This window comes from Egretta garzetta, unplaced genomic scaffold, assembly GCF_000687185.1.
Source record: "Egretta garzetta isolate BGI_Z169 unplaced genomic scaffold, ASM68718v1 scaffold425, whole genome shotgun sequence".
NCBI lineage: Eukaryota > Metazoa > Chordata > Aves > Pelecaniformes > Ardeidae > Egretta > Egretta garzetta.
Window position 1 is genome coordinate 3977082 of NW_009259796.1, and position 19613 is coordinate 3996694.

General features: G+C 36.8%; 1 protein-coding gene across 7 annotated transcripts in view; it reads right to left on the reverse strand.

Annotated features, from left to right (window-relative positions):
• Positions 1-19613, reverse strand: part of DLG1 (discs large MAGUK scaffold protein 1) — a 102649-nt gene that overhangs the window by 25398 nt on the left and 57638 nt on the right. For all 7 annotated transcript variants that reach the window (XM_035895288.1, XM_035895292.1, XM_035895291.1 and 4 more), the window contains 4 exons: positions 19198-19324; positions 16877-17033; positions 15658-15760; positions 6087-6201 (listed from right to left, as the gene is read on the reverse strand). In XM_035895288.1, the coding sequence (XP_035751181.1) occupies positions 6087-6201; positions 15658-15760; positions 16877-17033; positions 19198-19324 (502 nt within the window). The remainder of the gene's footprint in view (positions 1-6086; positions 6202-15657; positions 15761-16876; positions 17034-19197; positions 19325-19613) is intronic.

A 19613-nucleotide genomic window follows, 5' to 3' on the forward strand; every position in this document is an offset into this window, starting at 1 on the left:
GAGAAGTGCCTGTATGACACAGGCCAAAAAATGCTCAACTTCATTTCACCTGCAAGCTCAAAGTTTGTCAGTGATGCACTTCTAAAGGATACCCTATCTCGACGTAGAGACTTCATACCAAATCCATCTCAATCTTAGGGAAGTAGCAACAATAGATTACAATGTGAGGATTTCAAATGGTGTCCTTTTCCTTGTCCAAATTCAGTTAGTTTCTTCTTCCCAAACACTAATCTTACACACCTCCTTCTGCTAGATTTTTAATGTCTCAGAATTTTTTTTAACCCACATAAGTACACGTTAAGTCATAACTGTTTGCTCCAAAACGTATTTTAGCTTTGTGGACTTTGCCTTTCTAAAGCACAGAGTGTATTTCTTTGGGTTTGAACTGTATTTCCCCATAACCAGTATCAAATCTCTTACAGGGGAAAAGACCTCAACGTTTTCTGTGAGATCAGTTATCTTTAGCATAAGGTCTACTGCAAAATCAGAGCTGGTTGAGACACCATGACTTTTTGGGCCATAAAAAGTATCAAAACCTTTCCATAACGAGATAAAGGTTCTAATAAATATTTTCTAAAAAGTCTGTAACAAGACAGACATTTTTAAAATGGCTTTAAAATATTTACTCTCACGATACACAAAGACATGTACTTAAATGTGCAATACTTTTAATTTGTAAAATTTATAATAAAATTTAGGCTTTCAATGTTGAAAGTGCTTTGATAGTGCAACCTCTGCTATAGTATCATTCAATTTAATTCCATAACTTTGCATTGTGTGTAAAACTTGTACTTTTATCTCTGTTCAGAGCAAATACAAATGTTTGATCAATTTTGACTCTGAAAACCAGATAATAAATATTTGTAGTAGTTGAGATATCCAGATTCTTTTAAAAAAATTAGAATTCTTATTTTCTTTGACATAGTCCAAATACTGCAGGTAAGAAAATTATATACCTAGTAGTTATTCCTCCAGATTTATTCTGCACATGTTTGTTCAAGAAGCACTATGGACAAATATCATTCCATATCTCAAAATAATAACTGCATATAATCCATTATGTACTTTTAATGCAGATTCAAGTTGTTTACATTTTCACTGAACTCATTAAATGCATCGTGAAATTTATTTCCTGAGAATTCTTGTTAACATTCAAGAAATTATTTCTACCAGCACTACTTTTAAGTTTTGGTTTTACTTTGAATATAAACTGATATGAGCAGTGAGCTGGGCCTAACAGCATTAATATGTGTTGACTGCATGAGAAAAAAAATACACGAGTGAAATGGAAGCACAAATGGGTAAAAACATGTATTATCAACATGTGCTCTTCAAACTAGATAAATGGTTACACTGAACTGTTTTTGCACAGTGAAAGGCAGTTAAATCAAATACTTTTCCTCTGGTGAGGTCACTTCAAGAAAATAACTTCACTGGGGAAAAGAAGTCAAAGCTGATAATTTTATAACAAGATGAATTAGAGTGTCACACGGTAGTGACAAAACTATGCAGCTAACATTTATAGGAACACCAGGAACTGGTAACAATCAAATACATGAGCCAAAAAGCTAACAGAATTAACAAAAATCTCTTTCAGTTCCAACTGATTAACATGGCTTTTCCTGTATGCCTGGCAAGCCATCAAATGAGAACTCATTCCACAGCCAAGATGACACATTTATCTACATACTGGTATATAAAAAATACCTCTTTTATTAACTCCCTGTATGCAGACTTTTAATACAGTTTAACAATACCATGTATACATTTATTCAGTGTAAGTTATAAACACGAACTTAAAAAGAAATCTGGTATTCCTGATCAACTACTGCTTTGCATACAGTCCCACGATATTTACTCTAACATTCTATTTAACCTTAAATAAGTAATAAAAAATATTTTATACCTTGTATTAATCAGCAACTAAACAGCACTTTAAAAAAAAAAAAGGTAACTTGCTCCCTTCACTTGCAAGTCTACAGAAACTGAAGTTAAGTTGCACGTTTTGTGAGTGTTTATGCTTCAAAGCCAAAAATTTAATGGCTGTGTTAAGAGTGCCAATTTTTCCAGAATGTCTTTTTACTTGGCCACACTCATTACTTTCAATACCATGGGCTGTTGATCAAGTTTCACAGAAGCACTTCTGCTTTTAGGGTGTTCTGGCTGAACAAAGCCAAAGGAGTTCCTGCAGCAAATGCACTTCCATCTTACCGCTGCAAAATGAACGATGGTCACCTTATAAAGGAGGTTCTCTTTTTTCTCCCTGAGTTTTTGGGAAACCTGTTTGAACCTAGATGTCTGAACTATCAGAATAACATAGGGATGGCCAATTAAGCTCCTCCTGCAAGCAAGTAAAATCTTCAGGTCTGGTGCTAATGCCAGATTCTATTTTTCAATGGATTTAGTTAAAATTTCAGATTATTTCACAACTGTGAAGTTTCTTCCACTTGGAGATGTAACCATTTTCTGTTCTAATCCAAGCAGGAATCAGCACCACTGTTTGAATTTGAAGTGTATCATGCTGGGCAGAAGAATGCACAGAGGTAAGAGGAATTTTCATTTTTAAATTCTGCACACATTGCACAGACTGAGATTTGGCATACAAGATAAGATAAAATATGGAACAAATTCACTCCCTGTCAACATATTATCATAGAAACTTGGTATCATGAAAGCATCTCACTTTTTCACATGTGCTTTTCGAATCTGCAGACGAAGGAGGAGAGCATAGAGATGTATTTCAGATGCAAACCCAGAGACACTGTATGAGAGAATCTCTCTCCTCTTAGAATAAAGATCAAAAGAAATATAAGCAAAAATAGGAGAAGGCCGTTAGATCAGCTTAGTCAGGAGAGGATCCGAGTTTGGTACAAACACCTACAGTACACACACCTTGTGCTTTGTACAATTCCCTGGTTGCCATCCTTCGAGACACTTGCTGGGAAGCTCTTTAAGACACTTAAAATTTTCCTTTAGCTTTTCTATAATTCTGATGTAAAGGACTTTCTCTCTGTACAGTATATTATTCAATGCATGTTCTGTTCTCTCTACTGATATATTGAACACCACACAGTTGTGATATTGTGCAGTGGGAAGAGCAACCCCTGCCGACAGCAGAGGCCTTCGCCTCTCATGTATAAGGAAAGAAGAAAACATATTTTTTCCTTTGCTGTATTTGCTTGAGCAGAGTTTTCTTGTCTGTACATGTGAGCTGTGAGATAGATGTGAAAAGTTCAAAAGAATGCATTCCCCCCCCACACTGTATACAGATTGTAATCTGTACAATGAAAACTGTATGTATGAAAAAATGTACTTATTTATAAATGGTTAACACTTGGAAACGGCGTCTGGCCTGGTGTTTTTCCCACGCCGCAGTGAGCGGAGGAGCGCGCTGCGGCTTCTCGGTGTGGAAATAACCTGGGGACGTCAGGACGGAGCAAGGGATGGGTCCAGCTGTCACCGCCTGGGGATGGGGATGGGGATGGGGATGGAGATGGAGATAGGGATGGCGATGGGGATGGGGATGGGGATGGGGGTGGGGAGGGGGGGGGGGGGGGGGGGGGGAGAGAGAGAGAGAGAGAGAGAGAGAATTAGATGTGCAAATGAAGAGCTAGCTGATGCTGAATTGCTATATTTGTATTGCCCTCCAAGGACTGCTTGTTATATTGCTATTCATCATATATTGATATACATACAATTAAGAAGAAAAATCTGCCATTTTGTTTCATATTGTATTTCCAGGCAAGCACAATTGTCTTTTCCTTAGTATTACATAACACCCCCAAAATGCTGTTTACAGGCAGACTATTCATAAAGATACCAAGCTTCAGTTACGGGGACACAACGATGTATCTGATTTTGCTATTTTGTTACCATGATTTTGAGAAAGAACCAATTTAGTGTATTTTTATTTGATAGGTTTTCTACAATTGCGGTCGAACACCTATCAATGTTTTACTGTTGCATTTACCATTCAATTCAGCATTATGTTATATAACTGGAACCCTTTAAGGCATATCCAAACCCCAATATTACAGAAAAATGATGGCTTTGAATTGGTACAATTGAAAGTACAGAACGATCATACCAGAGTCACTTACTATAAGGAATAAGCTGGATAACTAACATGTTCCATCAGTATCTAGCAATATGTGAAAAGATTCATAAAACTTATTTCAGTGAGGTCAAAATTACACCAGAAACCAGACAGAACAGATGTGAACCCATCCGGTGTATACCGAGTTGCCTACCAGTCTTTGACATCTTTTGGTGTGATGACAAGAGTAGATCTCAAAAGCCCTAGCAACACCCTCTGTTAGATGTGGGTGGAAAAGTACTTTTCCTGAGGAATTTTTCATTTTAGATTTTTGTTCTGACTTACAACAAAGCTGATTCCAAGAAAGGGTTTTGAGAAAGGTAAAGGGAATCACGAGTCTCCACAAGGCTTCTGCCTACAACCTGGGGAAGGCTGCATTTTCTGTAGCAGCTGGCAAAGTCCAAAGCTCAACCTCAGTCATTTACAGACAACAACTTCCATCAGTGGAATAAAAGCTACATAAACACAAAACGCTTGTCAGTGGCGTAAAATGACAGACCAATGTATGTACATGAGCATAAGTTGTTTAGAACTTAATCAGGCTATAGCTAACCAAGCGAAATAAAAGCATTTAGAATTGTTTAGGTTTAGTTATATGATGAGGGCTAAAGCGATAAATCTTGGGATTATGGAAAGGAAGATGATCTCACAACAATATCCATACGTACACCCACCTGTGGAAATTCTAAGACATGGATAACTGTGACATTGAGCACTTATCATTAATATTTAAGGTGTTTATCCTTCGAGATTTAAATTTTGATTCAAAAAAATATTTAAGGCAGACAAAACTTCAAAAAATACCTAAACCCAAGATCAGCTCTGCAAAAACAGAATCCAACTAAAGTTACTAAAATAACAGGTCGAAACATACGGGCTACATGTTATAGTCAATCTAAAGAGAAGCCCTGTAAGAGTAATTTGCTATATTTGTTTCAAAGCCCTCAGAAATAGGTTGCAAAGGACTGAGACTTTTCTGAGCATAGATGCAATTATTCAGGTAAATGCCTTGTGTAAGACTTGCTTCCTTGCCCATAGCTCAATAGCTACAGCACCATGAACAAAACACTACCTGCTTTGAATGGGAAAAGTCAATCAAAGGATTTTAGCAGGTAAACCAGTAAGGCCTACAACATTTTAAACCAAGTTTAACACAAGCACCATTACTACTGAAGCCTTACCTGCTCTACTAAAATGTTCTGGCCCCTGTCAGAGACAAGCTAGTTCAGGAAACTCAAAAGTCCATTTATTTTTAAAAATGCAATCCTTTTACCCACATTCCATACTTGAAACATTATGCTTTATCAATATACGATAACTGATGTAGGAGTTAGTTGGCACATTAAGTGAGGTGCACCTTGCCACAATTTCCTGGTGAAACCACCTATTTTCTTAACTGCTTCATGCTCTTTTATATTTCTGCTTCCTTTTAGCCTCCTTTATATTTAAATTAATGAAGAATATTCAGTTCATTTGCTCTGATGCATTTGCTCTCTTGGTTACCACAGAAAATATTCTATAACAAATGCTACTGGATATACAAATAAGATTTCTTAATGCAAGCTGAGAATACAACTGAAGTTGAAGGAAATAAGATGGAAAGCTGTCAAAGCTTAAGTAATGGGAGACTATAAATTTGAACTCAAGAACTGAACAAGGGAGAACATGAACACAAGAAACACAAACTGGATTAAGCAAGTTGTTAAGACTTTGCTTAAAGAATAAATGTATGTTTTTGCTGAAGGATTATCATCTCCTTGAGAGGCAGCACAAAAAGAAGAAATAGCACCGCTCTTCAAAGTTCATACAGGATTCTCAGGGCTAGTACATCTTTTTCAGCTATATTACATTAATCAATCTAACTTAAGTTTTATTTTTAATATATTTGGCATATAAATATCAATTTAAATTCAAAAAAGTAAATAATTAAAATACAAATACAGAAATTTGCAGAAAAACACGCTAGCAACACTGTGAAAAAGATGATTACCTGACATAGAGGGATCTCTTCTGGCTGGTTCGCAAAGATCCTGATCCTGAACTAATGCTACTGTTCATCATCTGTTCCCGTAAATCATGTATCTTAGCTTCAAAACGACTGTATTCTGTAAGAAAGGGAAGCACTGCAATTAATTTCCTCTGAACTTCAGCAACTAAATTACTCAAAAAAATGCTGAGAATCTCAGAGAATAAGCATATTATGGCTTTTTTAATACAAGAAAAAAACCTCTCAAGCCCCAACATTTTATTAAGCGCTGTGTTTTGTAATTAAAAGCTATGTGAAGCTTTACATTTATCAACATTAACTGAAATAAAATTTGAAATAACTGTGCTTAGCCAAAGCAAATAAACAAGCAAACATTCATTATACTTAAAAATGCCATGTTTTTAATCTATAGTTCACAGTAACTATTTTTTTCCTAACTAAAACTAGCATTTCTACTACTATCATTTTTATAGTAATAAAAAGACTGATACAGGTAAGTTTTAACCCATGACAGAAAGAAAACTTCAGAACATACATCTGAAATACATATGTTTATAATCAAGAACTATGTATTTTAGATTTACAATGTTAAGAAACAGGAAAGAAAAGTGTCTGAAAAAACAATATTGATCAGATACTTTAAAATTACTGGACTTGAATTAGATAAAGAATTTAGCACTACAAGGTGGGAAATAGGCAAAACGTTTTCTGATTAAGACAAGTCTGAATAAGACTCCCATGGGAGCTCAGGAAAGGAAAAAAATTTCCAGAATTCTGGCATGAATCTCAATCCACTCGTAAACGGCATTAGAGGTTCAAACTCCCTCTATAGAATTATGTACAATGTTAATCCTGGAAAAACGGATTGTGTTCTTAAGCAGCGGTCTGTACTAATAAAAATAAGCTAAATGCATTGATTTTAGATACATAGGCAGGCAGTAAAATAGCAATAGCTTCTTCAGGACAAACATTTCCTGAAGCAAGGTACTTACATGCTGTCAGCATAAAATATGAACTCAAAACAAGTAAGTTTTTCCTTCAGTTGAATAGTTTGGACTTCAAGATCAACAGACCCACTTGTAAAACCTTTCTAGTTAGAGGAAACATTCTGCAGCCAGCACCTTCGCCAGGAGACCACGTGATGCCGGATTATAACGAGTCCACACTGGGAGAGCCAGGGTGTGTGCAGCAAGCAGCTGCTGAACTGGGAAACGTCTTGCTCTTCCCAGCTGCACCCTCATTCCCTGCAGGCATCAAGTTCACTCAGGAAATGCAAGATCGATAAAGAGGGCTCTAACATGCAAAAATCTTGAGGAAATCTCTAAAACAGGGTTCCTTCAACAGTCATCTAAATACTGTGAACGATTGATCATATGAGATTCTGTAGCACTTTCTCCCATTACACTTATCAGACAGCGAGCACCAAGGCTTACAAACTAACCAGAGAAGAAGAAAAAAAAAAAATTAAGTTACAGAAGAATATTCTGTGAACCAGTTTCTGGTATATCACTTCATTCACCAAGGTAACTATAAATCTGATTCTCTAGCGATAGCAACTATAATTGACCCTACCCAGATTATGACACTATGAACAGTCTCTTAAATAACCCTGACTTCTGTCCTTTAAACCAAAAGACAGTAGTTTTTAAGATAGTATCTTAGTTTTCTAAAACAACGTCAAGTGCCTTTTTACAAATGAAGTCCAGATCAAATAATTACATTAGACTGATCAGGCTGTTTGACAAGAGAAACAAAAGCGTGATTTCCACCACTACCAATGCTATCACTAATAGCAAAAGAATTTAAGATGGCAGGATGGTAACCGGAGAGGAATGTGAGAAAATGACATTTTTTAGAAAGCAATATCCTTTAGGGGAAGGACTCAGATGCAGAGAGAGAAGAGTCTATGCCTGCTGTGCTACTGCTGCACTGCATGGTTTTGCGTAAATCACCTCGTTTTACTCTTTTATACCTGAGAAATGATCTTTTAAGCCTCTCACCTGTTTCTTGGGTGTTTTGGAAGATTAAAGCTCTAAACTTCAAACATGCTACAAGAATGGCAGCTGAGATTTCTGATATAAGAGATTTTTTAATGCCCAGACCAGATAATCCAAGCATTTTCTTGTGCCATAGCTTGTTCAGCACTGAAAATATCTGCAGTTCTTTGCAATAGCTACTGGACAAGACTACAGATTTCTGTTAAGAAGGTATGACGCATCATCTGTTGGAAGAATCAGATTTCCTCCTATGCAGCACGTAGTATGTAAGGGAAGGCTATTCCTTACTACCACTTAGCTCTACTTTATCCTATATATCATCTTTAGGTTGCTGGTCATGCAGTTTTCTGGAGTAATTTAATTTTTCTCACCAGAACTTCTGGGAAGCAAGTGCTGAAAAAGCGACAGGGACATCTGTAGGAGTAAGAAGGAGGATGATTTCTACAAAGAGGCTCCTGCCATACCAATAAAGAAAAAAAGGAAACTAATGGGCTGGGACTCAGAGGCTCTATGTTCAAAAAGAAGGTGTGCCAAGAGATGTCATATTTAGGAAAAGCACTTGGTGCAGATGGAATCCGGTGAGCTCCTTTGATATAGAGCAAGCTAAAAATATGAGTTGTATTCCTCTTACAGAAGGTTTTGGGAGGAACAGGATGGATAAAAATCTCAAAATCATCAGGTTTGGAGCTGAAAAGTAGACAGGATTTTTGATTAAAAAAAAAAAAGCTTAGTATTAGATACAGTGGTACTGAAGCTAATGCTGAAGACAGAAGACAACTGCAGGACTCTTGATAGTATCAGAAAAGCACTATCAGTTTGGTACCCAAAGGATCAGCACCCAGCTCCTGTTGACTAATCAGACTTGGTTCAACTTCAGCACTATAAAGCAAAAGTGTGAGCTCTGCTAACCTGGCTAGGAGTGATTATATTTCCATCTCTATGATTAAGAAGAGTTGGATATCAACTGTCTTTAGCACCTTCAATCCCAAAACTGAAGAACAGTGATTCCATCTGGTAGTTTAGGAAATGTAGAAAAGTCGTTGCAGGATAGCAGTCAGAAGACTGCCCACAGCTGCTCCATCTTACACGCTCTACAAGAGCAGAACATCAATAGCCAACAGCTGGTAGCAAAACTGGAGACTCACTATCTGAGATGCATGTGTATCAAACGCAACCCAGACAAAATGCTATTTTATTTGACTATAAACTTCCATATGGCTGAGCGTGACAAAGCCATACAATGCACATATAAATATAAAACTTAAAAAAAAAGTTTTATTTTGCCACTTCAGCATTACAGAAGTTTGAAGCTGGAACAGGCACAGTGAACAAGATAAAAAGCACACATTGTGTTCTCAGTTAAGAGGAAACTAAGAGTTGGCTGGGAAGGAATATGATTGATCTCTGGTCAAATGTGATTGGTATAACCAAACAGAAAGGACATAAGCTATATACATGAAAAAGCAAAACTGACTTTAACCCAAATGGAACGGGCTGGTCATAGTAACTCCATCTAAAAATATGTTTCCAATTTGCACAGCCACCAAAAATTTGAGATCCTGAAACAGTATTTTAATAAGAACTACAGTGGCACAAGTAACACTGCTCCCACCGCCCCCCCGCCATGAAATTCAAAACCAAAACAAACCCACACAATCCAAACCCTCAATCCTTTCAGGTAAGAATTTAAACAGGATCTGAAACCTGATGTATGTGCAACAGCAGTGAATGGACTCAGAATCTCCTCTAATGTCCTGAATTTTAGGAAAACTGATGATGTTATGCATCAAATAAAGCGTAGTAGGCAACAAGACTAACATGAAATGCAATAAAATAGGAACATAAGAACAATGGTATCTCTTCTTGACTAGAATTTTCTCAAAGTTTCCAGTAAGTTTAGGGGCAGGGAGAGAGAAGTACCTGCTGTCATAACATAGAGCTTGAGGAAGCGCAAGCATCTGCTGCTTGAATTCATGGCATTTATCCAACAGTACCTCACCATCATCAAAGAAAAAAAACCCAAAGCCTACTCTGGTTTACACATAATCAGTTGTTAAGAACATTGGATGGATACATCTGGGCTCAAGTTTAAACTTCAAAATTATACTGGATAAGCAGATGGTGCAAAACTAGAATAAATCTGCTCCGTTTCATGTCTGCACATACTGCACAGCAATGAATGGGGTGGGGGGAGATTAGGAAATCCTAGAGTCCTGAGCTCCTAAACTGATCTTACCTAAAAATCTGTAATGTTTTCAATGTCAATGCTTTAACAGAAATAAAAACTTCAGAGAAAGGGTCTGAGCAGTGAAACTCTCCCGGACTGCCTATCTGGTGAGCAACGAGACGACAGCAGTAAACACAGATACATGGTGAGTAGTCTATACAGGCAGGGGAAGAGGAAAAAACAGACTGCAATGAAAAATAATTTAGTCCAGAACACACATTCTAGTAAATGGGGCAAAAGAACAGAAGACTATGACAAGGGATGGAAAATTCAGCAAAAAGCACAGAAGGAAAAGCAATTCATGGAAGCATGGATGCGTGTACCGGGAACAGATGGCAGCACAGCACCGAGAAGCAGAGATTCTTACATATACTGAACCCACGAAGACATGAAAAAGTTCACTTTAATTAAAAAAGCATGCCCCTTGCTTCCTTCTTCCCATCTGTCTGTGGAAGGCCCTCCTTTAACAGGATCCATTGGATCTGTCAAAGCAGGACTCTTGTGCTGACAATTTTATATAACTACTGATTTATATTCTTTTCTCCACTGTCAGAATACTCGATTTTCCTTTTCGTGGTGCCTCCAAACAAACTGGGAAATGGAGCATGGTAGTAAGTTAGGATGGCCACCACCACAGTGATCTTGTATTGACCTTCCGTTTGTTTTCAACTGGAAGCTTGTGAGGCAGGACTGCCATAGCACATAGACGACTGAAGCTGTATTTATGAGTTCTAGTCATGTATTACTACCATCCCTTGATTATCTACACTGGTATTTCATAAATTCATAGCTACCATTCATGTTTTGCACATCTTTTCTTGTTACAGACTGTAGTATAAATTTCAGTTGGTAGAGGTTGTGGAGTATAGCATGTTTAGTACAACCACTCAAAAACAGTAGTAAAGAAGTTACCTGTTGAAGTGTATGGACCACAAAAAAAAAAAAATCATAAGTAATTTTTGAGTTGTTACTTTGCTTCAATGCTTGTAATTTTATATTAGCATGACCTGAGAGAGACCACAATGCTTTCCACATGCTACTGATGGCTTTAATGCACTCTAATGTGTAATGAGCTTGTACCTCATTAATGACGTGAAAGACTGAGCCACAGAATTTCAAAACAGAATACAAAAATTGCATTTGTATGTAGTCAAGAACACCTCCCCCAGAGCCTGCAAAACTCAGAAAAAGACTGGGTCCAGTCGCTGCTGAAGTAAATTCACCAAAAATGTTGTTGAAGTTTTACCACATATTCACAGCTTGTAAAAGGCTAAACTGTTCTTAAAGAAAGACAAACAATTTTATTTATTATACTAAAGAGCAGGAGCGAGGTTTTAAAGGATTAAGACATGTGTAAGCCGCCTTATAGAGTCTATCAGGACTATATATAGCAGAACCCTTCTTCTAATCTTAATGGGCCTGATTTTAAAGATACTTTAATTGACTAATCTGGATTACTTGCAAATGAGTAGAACCATGCACAAAACAAGCAGGAACAAAAGTTCGGAAGACTATCACAGGGTAAACTTTTTTTTTTGAATTTTTTTTTTTTAAGAATTTTTCATTTTATGGAATTGGGATGCACTGATCTTTTAAACCACCTTTGGTTAAGACAATTTATGTTCTCAGATGGAAAGCAGGGGAAGCTCATCCTCTTCATACAAATACTGAAAACTACGTTTTGCAAAAGCATTATTATTGGCTTTGCGCTACTCCAGCTGGACTTTTACAAATAGAAGATTTACAATACATTTAAAGACAAATGCTCAGGAAATAATCTTAGCTTATAGGCATGAAAATGCTACCATTTCCCAGAGCTCAGTTATTCTGTTTTAAATTCTCCTAGAAAACAGTGCATAGATGAAGTGTCACAAACAGAAAAATGGGCCGAATACTGGCCATTGAAAGGTAAGCTCTAACACAGCTTGGATATTATTTTCAGTAGATTAATACATTCCTTCAAAATAAACAAACAAAAAAAACCCCATGAAAATCTACCTAAAAATCTGACTAACAAAGTATGAGGTATTTTGACTGAACTATGAATTTTGAATACATTTTGCAACAGACAATCACTTCCTTCTTTAATAAAACTGAAAGAAAAATGTGTGTTAACTACCTATATGAACAATTAAGTTCAGAAGCAGAGGTTTTACAAAAAACACCTTAAAATCTTCTCTTGCAGTTTTGGCTCCACCTTCTCCTAATCTTACACCAATCCATCCTATCACCTAAGAACATGGAGCTAACCTGATTACATAACCATCTTACTACTCTTTCAGGAAAAAGATGTAGAGATGGACTTGATCAGCTAAATTACAAAGAGAGACCCATGTAGATTCTAAATTCTAAGTAACAGGCAGCTGCTAACTCACAAGAAAAAAGACTGCTGTACGAGTTAAAAAAAATTTTTTTTTTGTATGTCAGGTGGATCCTTGAGAAACAAAAACATTTAATCCACAAAATTATTTTCTATCCGATGTCAAACAAACATATTTTCATATTGTTAATTATTTATTTGGCTCTTTTGCTTATTTTTAAACACTTAATTGCACTCAAGCTATAATGCAGTTGTGGTAGCCTACTGGTACCTCACAGCTTCTCACAAGGGTAAAATCCAGCCTTCCAGAAATTCTGAATTTTGAAGTAACACTATTATTATATCATCCTCAAAACACATAAGAATGTTTCAGATGACCTTTTAATTTGAATGGACATAACAATGGAAATGTCAATGTGAAATGAGGGGAGAGCTCTCCAAGGGCTGTACACCTCTGGACAGTCCTATACGTCCCCCTTGCTGCTCCTCCCCCTCAACCACATTCCCTCTCATGTCCCTGTATCCCCGCTACGTAGCATGATCAGAATTCTGACAATCTCTGAATCCCCCCTCACAGGAGATACACATATAGCCAAATTGCCTAGAGCTTCCTCTCATTCTTCCACGCTAAAATCACAATTTTTCCTTGCCACCCTACATCTGTAGAAAACCCAAAGAAGGGAGACAGCAGCATGGCACTGAGGTGTCTCTGAAGAGACAGGGAACAACAGGAAAGCTAAATGGCTCAGAAGCCTCTACAAATGAAAATGGCTCACTAAAATGCTTTTCTGTACCAGAGCAACATCACTTTCTTGAAACTGCTGCAGGTCATGGTACTTAGTCTCCAGTGGAACTCACAGTAAAGCAAAATCCCTTTTTATTCATGAATCTCATGAATCTTGTCTTGAAAGGAGACAGAAATTTGTAGTACAAGTCAGGGAATAAGGAAAAGCTTCCAAATGAAGAGGAAAATGAGAACAACATCCTGACTTCCCCACCAATTCTATAGGATAATTCCCACTTCCGAAACTTCTGCTTTTCTCCTCCTATGGACTCCTCCTCTGCAGCATCCAGGCCCAGCAGGTTCAAACACAGTGATCTCTGCAACTAAGGAGATTTTGTATACACGCACACATTGTGTGTGTGTACCACAGAAGTATGTACAAGCACAGCCTAATAGGTGACTCAACATTTTACAATAGCTTGCAAGATAATGCATGGATTCTACAAGGAGAAAGCAAAAGTCAACTGACTGCAATTGCGGTAGTACAGATGTGGTGCCTGATGCATGAGTCGCTTTTGTAAACAGGAGAATACCTTCACATTCCTTACCTGGCTTTTAGCTATCCCAAAGAGTGCTGGTAAGTTGCTGAAATTTGATTCAGTATCATAGGAAAATTTTGTAAGGCATCTCTCAAATATAAGGAACGCTGCTGGAAACTAAATGAATGCCCAGAAGGATATTTTTAGGAATGAGATTACATCTGTTTTCACCCAGTTCTATAACCAAGGAACATTTCAGAGATTTAAGGGAATAGAAGTCAGCAGTTATACAATTTGAGCCCAGATACAATAAAAGCAGCATCATTCAGCCTTATTAGCCTACCCCAAGTCCAGGATCTAGTGTCTGATAAATCATGTTGTCTAACTGGATTTGAAGAGACAGACACGGAAAATTCAACCCTTTCCATGATAGGGTTTTTCCAAAGATTAATTTCTCTACAGCCTACTCAGGCTTTTCTGTGAAAGAACTGTTTGCAAAAATCCTCTTTTCCCATAAGTCCGAGGAGAAAGACAAATGGGTTATTTCTGACAGAGCTAATGTTGTAGGATGTAAAAACATAAATTAGCATTCCCCACCACATCTATGAGCATACAAACTGTCATATACAATTACAGGGAGTGAAGTGAGCTGGTCCCAAGTGTCTTCCAAATGCTCCTATCATACTGAATCTATTTACCCAGGTCTAATGAGCTCTGATGGATGTCTAGAATCTCCTTGATCTGTCCTAGCTGTCAGCATCTTTTACAAAATCCTGCTGGATTTATAAATATAAATAAAATACATATGCAATACAAGCAGTTATGACTGATGCTCTTCATCTCTACAAAAACATTTGAGAAACACCAATGATGAACAGTAATTTTATGAACTCTTCATTTTAATACTTGTTAACCTTTTTTTGAATGGCATAAACAAAAAGTGGAGATAATTATGAACACACACACATACATAAAATTTCCCAACTTAAATGGCAGTTCCTGGGTCAGCAGAGCTATATGATGTGAGTGGAAGGGGAGGGGAAAGGAACACAAAATCTAACATTGTCTCAAAGACCTGGGGAGGACAGGATAAGAGAAACATGACCAAAGAGAAGAAATAAAGAACGAAGAAAAGTGTGCTGCAATCAACTACCTAAAGATTTCAGATGAAGGCAGCAGTCCTGCCCAATGTTCAGTCCTGATAAACACCTACACTTACCCCTTGCCAGTACTGTTAAAGGAAAGGTTTAAGCAAGGAATTTAGTGGTGGGTCATCCAATTTAGCAAAATTGAAGAAAGCTGTTGATCATCACAGTTTATACACATAAACAATAACATGGGTTTACAGACTCAAGGTAAGCATGTAATTTTAGACTATTGAATTTTTAAAGTCTAAGTAGACAAAGGCATTTGAAATATGCTGTAGAAATACAAGAGGACAAGTATGTGTCTTGTGATGAGGTAGTATTATTTGGCTTCTGCAGAACACACAAGGATGGTTAATCAGCATCAGCTGCAGTCTAATCTGAACCAGAAGAAACTGCTGGATAAACAGAAATACCAGCTCAGTATAGAACACAGAAATGAAAACCTGATGGTCTCCTTCAGTCATCTGAATCAACACAACTCAGAAGGAATTAGTCTTTTATCCTCCTACCACTAAAGAAAATAAACCCACCATATTAAAGGGTGAAGACAATTGCAAAATACAAAAGTAACAACCTGGTGGTTTTCTACCAAGTTCTGAATGTATAAAGCAACCCTTACCTTCTGGACGGTACTGAGCTACAATAGTTACTGCTTGGCCTGCATTCTTCAGGGCTGCTGCTGCCTGTTCATGAGTTGCTGCTTTCAAATCTACTCCATTGACCTGCAAGCAATACACAAAATAAACGTTTGTGTTTATCATCTCAGAACAGTTTCCATGCCATGTGAGTTTTCCCATTTTACAGCATTACAAGCTAGTTTATACAAAGATTACAGATCCTGACTGAAAACCAAAGTCAATAAATCCTCTCTCACATATACCCCTCCATTAAGAAAGACCGTAATCATCACAGTACATCGCTTAATGAATTTGTATTCGCTAAGTCAATTTTCTTGTTGTTCAAAACCTTTTTCTTTCTTTTTAAGGAGACACAGAGAATGTTACTTGCTGTGATGGTTCACTTCACCTTTATACAACAGGGCTTCAGGGCCCTCCTTAGCCAAAGAATGCCTACAGATCGTTATGTTCTACATCCAGTGACAGGCTACACCCTCCATGAAACAGTCTAGCCCTGTTTTCAGTGCAGATTTTACAAGTGTCAGAAAAAAAGTGAAGCAGAAATGTGTGTGTTGCATTTTAGACCAAAAATATTTTTCATAGTTCAAACTAAAATAAAGGTGCACTTTAATAACAGCATCTTAATATCAGCGTGTTAATAACAGCAGAGCCAAAATTATTTTTTTCCTCTTAAATAACTACCAAATTACAATGTAATTGTCCAAAGAAAAGACTCTCCATAAATTAAGCCATTTCACAACAAAACACACAAAACCTTTATGACCTTCAGTATTAATATAGAAAAAGCCCTCAGACAAGTATGAGATGGATCTGTTTAAAACTAATGGGAAGTTTAGTAATTACTCCAGGAAGCACCCAATTTTAGACCCTACTGCCAATTGTCTCTATCTCATTAGACGGCTTATTTCTGAAGCCTGCATTCTTTCAATTTACACACACACCCCTCAGCTACCAGACTAAGATAAATTAATGCCTTCACTGAAAAAAATATTTCTGAGATAGGAAAGTGCTATCTTAATCAGGTTACAGGTGAGAAACTGAGGCGGACTGAAGTCCTCAAAGATACTCTGGAAGTATATTGGCATCAAATTTAACTCAGTTAATGATATTCTTTGCATATAAATCATATAAACTGGCACTAATATCCAGGGATGCGAGAACTTTTATTGTTGTTTAAATAAAAGAAGCAAGGAATCCTACAGAAATTATACGGTCTCCTTTCCTAAGCTCTCCACTCAGGTCAGCTGGCCCTCCTGCAAGTATGAAAGAGATGAAAATTCCTTCTCCATCTTCTCCTCCAACAATGTTGAAACCAAGACCTGTTGATCCTCGATGCAGGACGACCTTTCTAGGCTCCCTGAAGGAAAGAAAGGAATATGAAAATCTTGGTCACTAGTCATGAATAAAAGTAAAATAAAGTTAGAAAAAGCTAAGTTTTCTGAGAGCAGCAGTGTTGAAAATTTAGGTATCAAAAGTTACACGTCTCACCCCGCTGCCCCCGGTCCTCTTCCCCAAAGCTTAGACTTCCAAATAATAGCTTCTTTTATTTGTATGCTTTCCATTCTGCTTGTTGTTAGGTGAGCTGAACACTTCATAAGATTGTATGTATTCTAAATGCCTATTATGCTACAATCCTATTCAGCACTAAATGTCATCACTTAACACTTCCCATAGCTGACAGTCTTACTCTATTTAATAATAAGAGCAAGCAACAAAATACTATTTTCCCTTTTTGAAACTTAAATAACTGATTCTAATGGAAACATCAAGAATGAAAAATATGTCCTTACTGCTTTAATTTCACTCCAGTTGGTCAAACAATAAATATAGCAAAGAACAATTCAAGAAATATGCATAAGCCCTTTCAAAAAAAAAAAAAAAAAAACAAAAAAACACCACAACAAAAAAAAGCAGAATTGATGGCATTCTCAAATAAATTTGCCATTTATTTGCAGCAACTGCAATTGAAAAAGTTAATTCTAAACCAAGTTGCTGTAGGATCCCCTCCTGGCTTGGATGAGGAGAGGAAGGAAGAAACACTGATCAAGTTAAGATAAGGCTAATCAACTTCTAATGCAGAAACACTCCTTCCAAAAATCTAATCTGCTATTTGCCCCAATACAAGAAAAATATAAATTATTTCAGAAGCAGACATTTTAATAAAGCAGAGCAACTGTGCACTGCATTTGAAAAATCACTAGAGAGCACTAAAGAACAATTAATGAACATTCTTAAGTCTTTGGAAACATTAATTATTAATTTATAGGATAAACTAAGAAGCTGCATTTTTCCAAAACAAACAAAAAATATCATCCAGTCCAATCATTAAGAATTACTCCGTTTTTGCATTAGTTCTTAAATCAACTTAGTATCAAATCCTTAAATTTCACCCCTATCATCTATTACATTAATCTTTTCAGAGTACTATTTTGTTACAAATAACTGACATTATGAAAACCTATGTATATTGTTCTGGATCACACTAATACACTAACAGAAACGCTGCACTTAGGGAACATAAATACACAGTATCTTCTGAAATATTACTCAAAATTTCTAAATCTCTTTTTTGGATGGAGGGAGCAGAAGATGGGAAGGTAATTTAAAGAAAATAACCTAAAGCCTTCTCTAAATAGCCCTTGTGTTTCAGAAGGAATCTAAAAACCTCCCTTTGCAGTAATTTTCAAGGAAAGCTATAAAACTAAGTTCAGCAATGCTATCAGCAGGACAGAATCACTTTGGCTTATATGTCTACCCAACCCTAAGTTAAAAATAACTACAAAGACATATCTGAGGCTCTCCTACTTTCCAATACACTAAAATTCTTTTACCTGTTATACCACTTATGTTTAAATCCTAGGTAGACCCTGCCTCAGAAACTGAGTGATATCACCCATATCAGATGATGGTGTGACACAGAATTCAAATAACAACAAATTCAAATAACAGCAACAACATACTGAAAATGCAACATAACATCCCTATACTTGCAGAACAAAATTAGAAGAGCTTCCCTTTATCAGTGATGACGAACAAAAGATTAATGCAATCTACTGAATCAGTGAAGTAATGAATAGTCTGTTAATGGGAAAGGATTAAGAGCTCTCTAGTCTTTCTGGATTTACTAATCATTCAAACCAAACCCTTCTCTGTGGAAAAAAAGAAAAAAAAACATTGCGGGCTTTAAGAAATAATCTCTAGTCTGCTCATACCACCATCCTAAAAAGCTCAGTCAACTCATGGAGCACTTTGGCAGGGCATTCTGATTGTAATACTCTTCCTGGACTGATAAATCATGTGTGTACATCTGTGTGTGTATATATATACACACACACACACACATGTATTAGAAAATATCTCTAGTTTTCTCCTTAAACTGATGTTTACAAGTATTAAGAAACTAATGATTTGCATTTATTTGTTGAAATAAAATATAGTATTCACTAGTATTTTGCCCACAAACACATCTTATGAGCTTCCGTGGTTAACTAATTTGATATGTAGCTCTGGTTATTCATTACCTGGTAATCTCATCATCTCCAAGCATTCCCTTGGGAACTGGTGAATATCGCCCTGGTGATGCTGGGGGCAAGGACTGTCCCAGGTAGGCAGATGGAGTGATATGGTTATCCACTGGCTGAGAATAAGCTTCAAAGAGAAAAAAATTATAATAAAGTAAGTACACAGCAGTAAGGAAAAAGAGCTGGAGCAACTGAACAAAGTATTATAAGGAGTGACTTATTCTAAAACCAAAATACAATGTTCAATGATACATTATAAATATCATAGTTCTAAAATACTGCGCCACACCTACACGCTCCCCAGTCCCCTCACTAAGTCAGTGAGCAAATTTTTCAGTTTGATTGCGTCTCAAAAAAACCCTCTTCTAAAAAAGAAAGAGACACTGTGGATAGCTGAAGCCCATGAGGACAGTCTG